This window comes from Oncorhynchus masou, unplaced genomic scaffold, assembly GCF_036934945.1.
Source record: "Oncorhynchus masou masou isolate Uvic2021 unplaced genomic scaffold, UVic_Omas_1.1 unplaced_scaffold_5881, whole genome shotgun sequence".
Lineage (NCBI taxonomy): Eukaryota > Metazoa > Chordata > Actinopteri > Salmoniformes > Salmonidae > Oncorhynchus > Oncorhynchus masou.
The window spans coordinates 1-9716 of record NW_027012303.1 but is presented as its reverse complement, the minus strand read 5'-3'; the positions used below and the strand labels follow the sequence as shown (position 1 = coordinate 9716).

The 9716-nt window shown below is 41.4% G+C and overlaps 1 protein-coding gene across 1 annotated transcript; it reads right to left on the bottom strand.

Moving 5' to 3' along the window:
- Positions 1-640: 640 nt before the first annotated feature.
- On the bottom strand, positions 641-7252 carry LOC135536279 (lymphocyte antigen 75-like). Its single transcript, XM_064962639.1, has 7 exons — positions 7174-7252; positions 5218-5312; positions 2740-3054; positions 2142-2507; positions 1567-1664; positions 1291-1402; positions 641-1111 (listed from the first exon to the last, which is right to left on the bottom strand). Exons 3-7 carry the CDS (start codon positions 3002-3004, stop codon positions 1092-1094), a joined length of 861 nt encoding a protein of 286 aa, XP_064818711.1. The 5' UTR covers positions 3005-3054; positions 5218-5312; positions 7174-7252; the 3' UTR covers positions 641-1091.
- Between the last annotated feature and the right edge of the window lie 2464 nt (positions 7253-9716).

Sequence of the window (9716 nt, the reverse complement as noted above, 5' to 3'; positions counted from 1 at the left end):
TCAGTTCCAGGCAAAGCAGGCCGTCTTCCTACAGCCCAATGCATTATAATTAAGGTTTGTTTTCATGTGGTACCTGCAGGGTCATGGCAGCCTAATCCCCAATTGTGTAAACAAAGTGCAATGTAATTCTGGATGTACAAGAGCCCATAGTTCCTGGTATGAACACGGTGTAGCTTATTTGGTTGGAGTTTAGTGCTACGGTAGAAGTAGTTCGGATGTGGTTTTACTTCCTGGTCTATGTCAATTTGGATAAAACCATTTGCTAAATAACTAGGCCTACATGACTTGGTTTATCAAGTTGATTAATGTATAACAGCCATCAACTACACGAATAAGGACAAGACCCCCACACACCTCCCCTGCTATACATGAGCCTGTGTTTATGACTGTAATAGCTGCCACAACACACCATGACACCAGGGAAAACTCTAATGATATACAAATGTTGATTAGCTTCATGACATGTATACTGCCATTCTGTCACACCCACAACAGTCTGTCTGTCTGTGTGTGTTTCTGTATGTACTCTTCCCTGAAGGTTGCTGCTTGCATGTTGGGACATAATTCTACATAACTCTGTTGTGATTACTGCCTCCATCTCACCATTTTTGCTGGAGAGTGAAAATAATGGTAATACTGATGTCACTAATCAAACATCTTTAATTGAAGAATGTCAACAGTCGCATCCATAATTGAGTGTGTAACATAATTTTTCTCATTAAAATGCAAGTCCCTGACTGAAATGTCCTTAACAACAGACTTGAAAAAACACAAATGTCTTTTTATTCCTCTTCTCTTCACTAACCAAATTGCCCTGATGTACAACAAACATTATTACATTACATTCATACACCAACAAATATCTTACATTATAATTTGGTGTTATATTAGTCAAACATTGTAAAGTCTAAATCAATCCTAATGTAAATTGACGTCATAATTTTACCTTCATACGACAAATCGAACTATCATAACTTGAATGACATTAACAAGAATAATATTGTATTACGTATTATAAGGTATATAATATATAATGTGGTTTCCTTGGACCTTCCATGCCTCTCCTTCTGCATTGCCTTTACTGGTCCTCTTCATCCAGACCCACACTGACCTTAGAAAACAAACACAACAGTACAAAGACTCTCACTGGAAATAGTTCATGAACACCTGACTTCATTTCCAAACTGTCAATGGGATGCAAAACCTAACAACACACTGTACAAGGGACTCTGCACAAGACTAAACAAAAGTAGGGCCATTTTTATAACTGTAGCACCAAAAGGTGCTTACCTTCATCAGGGCTTCCAAGTTCAACTGTTTTGCGAAAAACATCTCCATTCGGCAGTTTTCTCCAGCGTAGGCCTTGGATGAAGTTACCATTCTTCACAAACTCCTTTCTTGTCTATGAGATATGATCAAACTAGATGAAGCCAGCAACACCAATTTTAATTGAGCATCATAAATGTAATACTATGTGATGTCAGGTTTCTATTCCTAATCTTGAAAACAGTGAAATGAGTGAGGATGACATTGATTTCTGATGTGGGAGATGTAGGACAACTGTACCTGCTCCAACATCTGTTCCTTTATCACTGGGTCATTGAGGTCAGCTCCTGTGTTAGATTTCAGAGACATCCTTACAATGGTCTGCTTGATTCTCTTTTCTAGAGGGACATATGAATGGTAACAGACACTCAAATGAGGTTCACCTTATTTACAATAAATAATAAATATTTCTTCCAATGTCCTTTAAAGGCTGTAAATGACTTTGGAACTGTGTAGTAGCAACCCTCTGTGTTTTATGTTTACCAGTATGGAAATATTATCTCATAACTGAAACCACATGAGCACATATATATCTGAAAGGTGGGGAGAGAGAGGTGGCTGGAGTAGGCTACATGTAGCATCTCTGTGTCTGACATGTGACAGTGTTTGCTGCATTGGGACCCTATTGGGGCTAAATTGCCATCCCTGCCCCTGTCTTACGAACCATAGTAACACCAATAAGATGACAGTCTGGTGGCCTGGCAGGTCTCGTGGAAATGCCACAGACTCTGGCACACATGTCTATGGTGTCAGAAATAGGTTTGAATCCTGCCTTTTCCTCTCTCGAAATGTTCAATAAAAGATGTAAGTCTTACTTCCAGTGCAAAGGAACGGTCTCTTCAGAGAGCAGTCTGTCTTCTCCAGGGTGACGTTTTCAGTCTGCCAATGGCACTTATGTTTCAGGGAGCAGCAGTTACTAGCACCCAGTTGAGGCTCAGACACACAGTATGGAAAGGGGTCCCCATTGGACCACTCCCACATTCTGGTAGAAGTCTTCCAGTAGAGTCCAATCCACATTTCAAACTGCCGTGTCTCTGTTATGCTTTGGAATGCTGTGTAATCCTCTTGGGTGAGGATGCTCGCTAAGTCATCTCCATTGGCTCGGCAAGCCGTCTGTGCCTCCTCCCACGTCAATGAACCTTGACCCATGTAGTATTTAAGCTCTGAGTTTAATTGTGTGCCTAAGGACAGAAAATACAATTGTCTTAAAAAAGCCCTAAAAGATATGGACATTGATGTTAAATAAATGCACCTAGATGATTGTCAAAGGATACATACAGTAACCCTTAAAGGTGACATTATTTGAAATGTACTATGTACTTTACCAATATGTTAAGAATGACTACCCCCCTTCAAGTAAAGTGTTTTCATTACTTTGGAGTAGTAGGGAGAAGAGATGCAAAATAAACTTACTTTTCTGGCACACAAAGTTACTTGAACTTGTGCATTCTCTCAAAACCCATAGTTTTTTTACAAATTCATGAACAACACACTTTGCATTTAGTGTATTCAAATAGCCCAGTTGGGGCCAAAAGGCCTGGTATTGGGAGTGGACCCAGACAGCGTCAGTGAGGTTCTGTGCTGACACTGCTCTCAGAGCTGCTGTCTGGTCCTCAGCATTGAAGATGGTGGCCTGTTCATCGTAGTACTCCCTGCAGAACTTCTGGGCTTCATCCATGCTCCTCTCCTCGCTAACCAAAGTAAACACTGGTATCTCTACTGCTGGGCCTGTGTGGACAGACAAAGCACTGGGGTGACTCCTCATGAAACTAGAACCAAAGAAGTTCAAAACTCTTTGGGATTTTCACTAAATATATTCCATAGAATGGTCCTTTGGAGGAAGGACTTCTGAAATACTCAATGTACAAAACATTAGGAACATTTTATGTCATTACATAGAATGATCAGGTGAATCCAGGTGAAAGCTATGGTCCCTTACTGATGTCACCTGTTCAATTCACATCAATCAGTGTAGATGAAGGAGAGGAGACGGGTTAAAGAATGATTTTTAAGCCTTGAGACAATTGAGACATGGATTGTTTAGAGGGTGAATGGGCAAGACAAAACATTGAAGTGCCTTTGAACAGGCGGTGCCAGGCACATTTGTTTGTGTGTGTCAAGAGCTACAACCCTGCTGGGTTTTTCAAGCCCAACAGTTTGCTGTGTGTTTCAAGACTGATCCACCACCCAAAGGACATCCAGACCATTTGACACAACTGTGGGAAGCGTTGGAGTCAACATGGGCCAGCATCCCTGTGGAACGCTTTTGACACCTTGTAGAGTCCATACCCCAACAAATTGAGGGTGTTCGAAGTGCCAAAGGGGGTGCAACTTATAATATACCTTACACCAATACCTAAGTTCCAGACTGTGATCTCTGCTACTTTTAGCGTTATAGGATTCAAAAATCATGTTAACAATATTAATTCCCACAGAGTCCATGCAACTTATTCTGTGACTTGTTAAGGACATTTTTACTGATGAACTTGTTTAGGTTTGCCATGACAAAGTGTTTGAATACTTATTGACTCAAGACATCTCAGCTTTTCATTTTTAATTTGTTTGTAAAAATTCCTGGAAATATTATTCCACTTTGACATTATGGGGTATAGTGTATAGGCTGGTGACCAAAAAATATGCTATTTTTAATCCATTTTAAAATCAGGCTGTAAAACAACAAAAAAAACAAAAAAAGTCTAGTGTGAATACTTTCTGAAGCATCTGTATTCTACATCCATATTAGATTTCCAGAGTGGAATCTCTACTAGTATTAGTTTTATGGGATGAATTGAAGGGATCATATATTTAAAAATTTGCATAATCTAAAATAATATATTTTTAATATTCATGGTCATATTTTTCAATATGCATAAATGTATGTAAGAGATGTACTGTTGAAATCAAAATACTACTCATATTACATAGCAAGCGGTAAAGTTTCATTTGACTCCAATTTTTACTTTGTAGCGCCTACAGATGAAAGTATGGAGTCCTAAAGGAGCCCTGGGTGAGGTCAAATTGTCACAAATTATTCCAACTTCAGTTCCTCCAGTATTCTTTAAGGTACAAATGACAAATATTTGTCAACAATCCTTTCTACAAAGAACGACATTTCTTGTTTTAGTTTTGTGAGCAATCACCCATGGACTGAGTGATCCACTTTTTTTAAATTTTCACCTAAAATGACATACCTAAATCTAACTGCCTGTAGCTCAGGACCTGAAGCAAGGATATGCATATTCTTGATACCATTTCAAAGGAGAAACTTTGAAAATTGTGGAAATATAAAATGAATGTAGGAGAATATAACACATTAGAACTGGTAGAAGATAACACAAAGTAAAAAACTTATTTTTGTATTTATTTGTACCATCATCAAATGAAAGGCCATAATGTATTATTCCAGCTACAGGCACAACTTGATTTTGGCCACTAGATGGCTGCAGCGTATGTGCAAAGTTTTAGACTGATCCAATGAACCATTGCATTTCTGTTCAAAATGTGGAATCAAGACTGCCCAAATGTGCCAACTTGGTTTATTAATAACTTTCAAGTTCATAACAGTGCCCTCTCCTCAAAAAATTGTTTGGTTTTCTTTCACTGTAATAGCTACTGTACATTGGACAGTGCAGTTAAATAAACAAGATTTTTTTTTTTTGTCAATATCAGATATGTCTATGTCCTGGGAATCAATCTCATGCTAATCGCATTAGCCTACGTTAGCTCAACCGTCCCGTGTGGACCCACCGATCCTGTAGAGGTTTTAATATAAAACCACATTGGATTTATCTCAATGATCTCAATTTAGAGCTTTTTTGCAACTCTTGACAATGTGAATGCTGACAATATGTTTAACAGTTGTACTTTTCTTACAGTTAGATTAGTCCATACCTTCCCTGCACCCATTCCTTGTGTAACCAGATATGATTCCTGGAATGTCTTTTGTAGTTGGTTGACCATCTGAGTACTTTTGATAGCATCGGAATCTGGTTTGAAAGTAAAGTCAATACTGATGGAATTCTTCTGTCATGCCTCTGTTCCACAATCATTTTTTGTAAACAATGTAATTGTGAACAAATACAGTGCCTTGCGAAAGTATTCGGCCCCCTTAAACTTTGCGAACTTTTGCCACATTTCAGGCTTCAAACATAAAGATATAAAACTGTATTTTTTTGTGAAGAATCAACAACAAGTGGGACACAATCATGAAGTGGAACGACATTTATTGGGTATTTCAAACTTTTTTAACAAATTGAAAAATTGGGCGTGCAAAATTATTCAGCCCCTTTACTTTCAGTGCAGCAAACTCTTTCCAGAAGTTCAGTGAGGATCTCTGAATGATCCAATGTTGACCTAAATGACTAATGATGATAAATACAATCAACCTGTGTGTAATCAAGTCTCCGTATAAATGCACCTGCACTGTGATAGTCTCAGAGGTCCGTTAAAAGTGCAGAGAGCATCATGAAGAACAAGGAACACACCAGGCAGGTCCGAGATACTGTTGTGAAGAAGTTTAAAGCCGGATTTGGATACAAAAAGATTTCCCAAGCTTTAAACATCCCAAGGAGCACTGTGCAAGCGATAATATTGAAATGGAAGGAGCATCAGACGTCTGCAAATCTACCAAGACCTGGCCGTCCCTCTAAACTTTCAGCTCATACAAGGAGAAGACTGATCAGAGATGCAGCCAAGAGGCCCATGATCACTCTGGATGAACTGCAGAGATCTACAGCTGAGGTGGGAGACTCTGTCCATAGGACAACAATCAGTCGTATATTGCACAAATCTGGCCTTTATGGAAGAGTGGCAAGACGAAAGCCATTTCTTAAAGATATCCATAAAAGGTGTTGTTTAAAGTTCGCCACAAGCCACCTGGGAGACACACCAAACATGTGGAAGAAGGTGCTCTGGTCAGATGAAACCAAATTGAACAATGCAAAAAGTTATGTTTGGCGTAAAGCAACACAGCACATCACCCTGAACACACCATACCCACTGTCAAACATGGTGGTGGCAGCATCATGGTTTGGGCCTGCTTTTCTTCAGCAGGGACAGGGAAGATGGTTAAAATTGATGGGAAGATGGATGGAGCCAAATACAGGACCATTCTGGAAGAAAACCTGATGGAGTCTGCAAAAGACCTGAGACCTGGACGGAGATTTGTCTTCCAACAAGACAATGATCCAAAACATAAAGCAAAATCTACAATGGAATGGTTCAAAAATAAACATATCCAGGTGTTAGAATGGCCAAGTCAAAGTCCAGACCTGAATCCAATCGAGAATCTGTGGAAAGAACTGAAAACTGCTGTTCACAAATGCTCTCCATCCAACCTCACTGAGCTCGAGCTGTTTTGCAAGGAGGAATGGGAAAAAATGTCAGTCTCTCGATGTGCAAAACTGATAGAGACATACCCCAAGCGACTTACAGCTGTAATCGCAGCAAAAGGTGGCGCTACAAAGTATTAACTTAATTAAGGGGGCTGAATAATTTTGCACGCCCAATTTTTCAGTTTTGATTTGTTAAAAAGTTTGAAATATCCAATAAATGTCGTTCCACTTCATGATTGTGTCCCACTTGTTGTTGATTCTTCACAAAAAAATACAGTTTTATATCTTTATGTTTGAAGCCTGAAATGTGGCAAAAGGTCGCAAAGTTCAAGGGGGCCGAATACTTTCGCAAGGCACTGTACTGTATATAATTTTGATCTCGTGAATTCTTCAATTCATAGCTCTGCATTTCAGAGCAGTGACATTTCTCTAGCCCCACCCATTAACTATTTAACAAAACAAGTGGTTTGACCACCACCCAAACAGACAACCCAAATACTCAAATAGATGATACGTTTTAACCACGTAGCTGAAGTAGGAACACCCAGGGGTCTGAGTGCAGGCAAGCTGGCAATGATGTTGGTCCCGTTCATACACCATCCGAATGTCATTGAAAGGAAAGACTTTGTCAACCACGAATCCCTGTGAGCAGTGAGCTGTGGAACAGGGCAAATGTGGTTAATTTGGATAACAAGTCAATTACTAAAATCCTAAACTACCACAAAAGTGACAGAAATGGCTTCGTCCAAGCTCAATAGTCCAATATTAGATTGACTTAAACTAAACCATGAAGGATACATCTCAAATGACCTCTAACCTGTACCCCCACACACTGACTCTGTACCGGTACCCCCTGTATATAGCCTCGTTATTGTGTTACTTTTGTATTATTTTTTCTTTGTTTATTTGGTAAATATTTTCTTAACTCTTCTTGAACTGCACTGTTGGTTAAGGGCTTGTAAGTAAGCATTTCACGGTAAGGACTACACTTGTATTCAGCGCATGTGACAAATAAAGTTGGATTTGATATAGCATATAATGTACACTCACATGGTTCAACTGCTCTGGTGTCACTGAAAGACTCATTTAAGGACTGCTGGCTGAAGAAGAGGTCAGGGCTGCACCTGGGCAAAGAAAACAGTCTAAACATTCCCATACCGTACATTTCACAGAAAGACCCCCAAAAGTAATGTGTATGTTGATTCTGTAAAACATGTATAATTTGTAAATGCATTGCCTTCAGAAAGATTTCACACGACTTGACTTTCTCCACATTTGTTACAGACAGAATAAAAAATGGTTTACATTAAGATGAGAAGCAGACGTTGAATATCCCTTTGAGCATGGTGAAGTTACACTACACTTTGGATGGTGTAGCAATACACCCAGTCACTACAAAGATACAGGCGTCCTCCCTAACTCAGTTGCCGGAGAGGAAGGAAACCGCTCAAGGATTTCACCATGGTGGTCAATGGGGACTTTAAAACAGTTACAGAGTTCAATGGCTGTAATGGGAGAAAACTGAGGATGGATCAACAACACCATAGTTACTCCACTATACTAACCTAATTGGCAGAGTGAAAGAAGAAAGCTGAGTACCACTATTCCTGAGTAGCACTATGCATATTTTCAATGCAAAGTGGTGGCTTCCTCATGTTATGGGTATGTGTCACGCCCTGGTCTAAGTATTTTGTGTTTTTCTTCATGTATTGGGTCAGGCCAGGGTGTGGCATGGAGTTTTTGTATTGTGGTGTGTTTTGTCTTGGGGTTTTGGTGTGTATGTATTTGGGATTGTAGCTAGTGGGGTTATCTAGCAAAGTCTATGGCTGTCTGGAGTGGTTCTCAATCAGAGGCATGTGCTTATCGTTGTCTCTGATTGGGAACCATATTTAGGCAGCCATATTCTTTGAGTTTGCCGTGGGTGATTGTCCTTAGTGTCTTGATGTCCTTGTGCTGTGTTAGTTGACACCAGTTTAGGCTGTTTCGGTTTTCTTTTTGGTTATTTGTTTTGTAGTGTTTTGTATTGATTTGTGTTATGTTTGTTTTATTAAACATGGATCACAATAGACACGCTGCAGTTTGGTCCGACTCTCCTTCACCATATGAAAACCGTGACAGAATCACCCACCATAAACGGACCAAGCAGCGTGTCAACAGGCAGGAGCAGCCCAAAGAGGAGCTGCGTATTAAGGATTTCTGGACATGGGAGGAAATCCTTGACGGGAGAGGACCCTGGGCTAAACCAGGGGAGTGTAGCCACCCAAAGGTGCAGCAGGAGAAGAGGAAACAGGAGCAGCCCAAAGAGGAGCTGCGTATTAAGGATTTCTGGACATGGGAGGAAGAACTGGACGGAAAAGGACCCTGGGCTCAGCCTGGTGAATATCGCCGCCCCAAGGAGGAACTAGAGGCGGCTAAAGCGGAGAGGCGCTGGTATGAGGAGGCAGCACGGCGACGTGGATGGAAGCCCGGGAATCAGCCCCAAAAATTTATTGGGGGGGGCTATCAGGGAGTATGGCTACGCCAGGTAGGAGACCTGCACAAACTCCCTGTGCTTACCGGGGGGCTAGAGAGACCGGGCAGGCACCGTGTTAAGCAGTGGTGCGGTGTCCGCCAGTCAGCCAGGATCTGCCGGAACCACCAGCAAGCCAGGATCTGGTAGATCCATCAACCTGCCTGAGCTTCCTCTCACTCCTGAGCTTCCTCTCACTCCTGAGCTTCCTCTCACTCCCGAGCTTCCTCTCACTCCCGAGCTTCCTCTCACTCCCGAGCTTTCTCTCACTCCCGAGCTTTCTCTCACTCCCGAGCTTTCTCTCACTCCCGAGCTTTCTCTCAGTCCCGAGCTTTCTCTCAGTCCCGAGCTGTCCTTCAGTCCCGATCTGCTCCTCAGTCCAGTGGGGTTCTGGGTGAGGACTACTGGGCCATGGTCGGCGGCGAGGGTGGTCTATCCAGGGACGCGAGGAGAGGGGACTAAGATATTGACTGAGTGGGTTCCACGTCTCGCGCCGGAGCCGCCACCATGGACAGACGCCCAACCGGACCCTCCCTATTGTCTGGAGT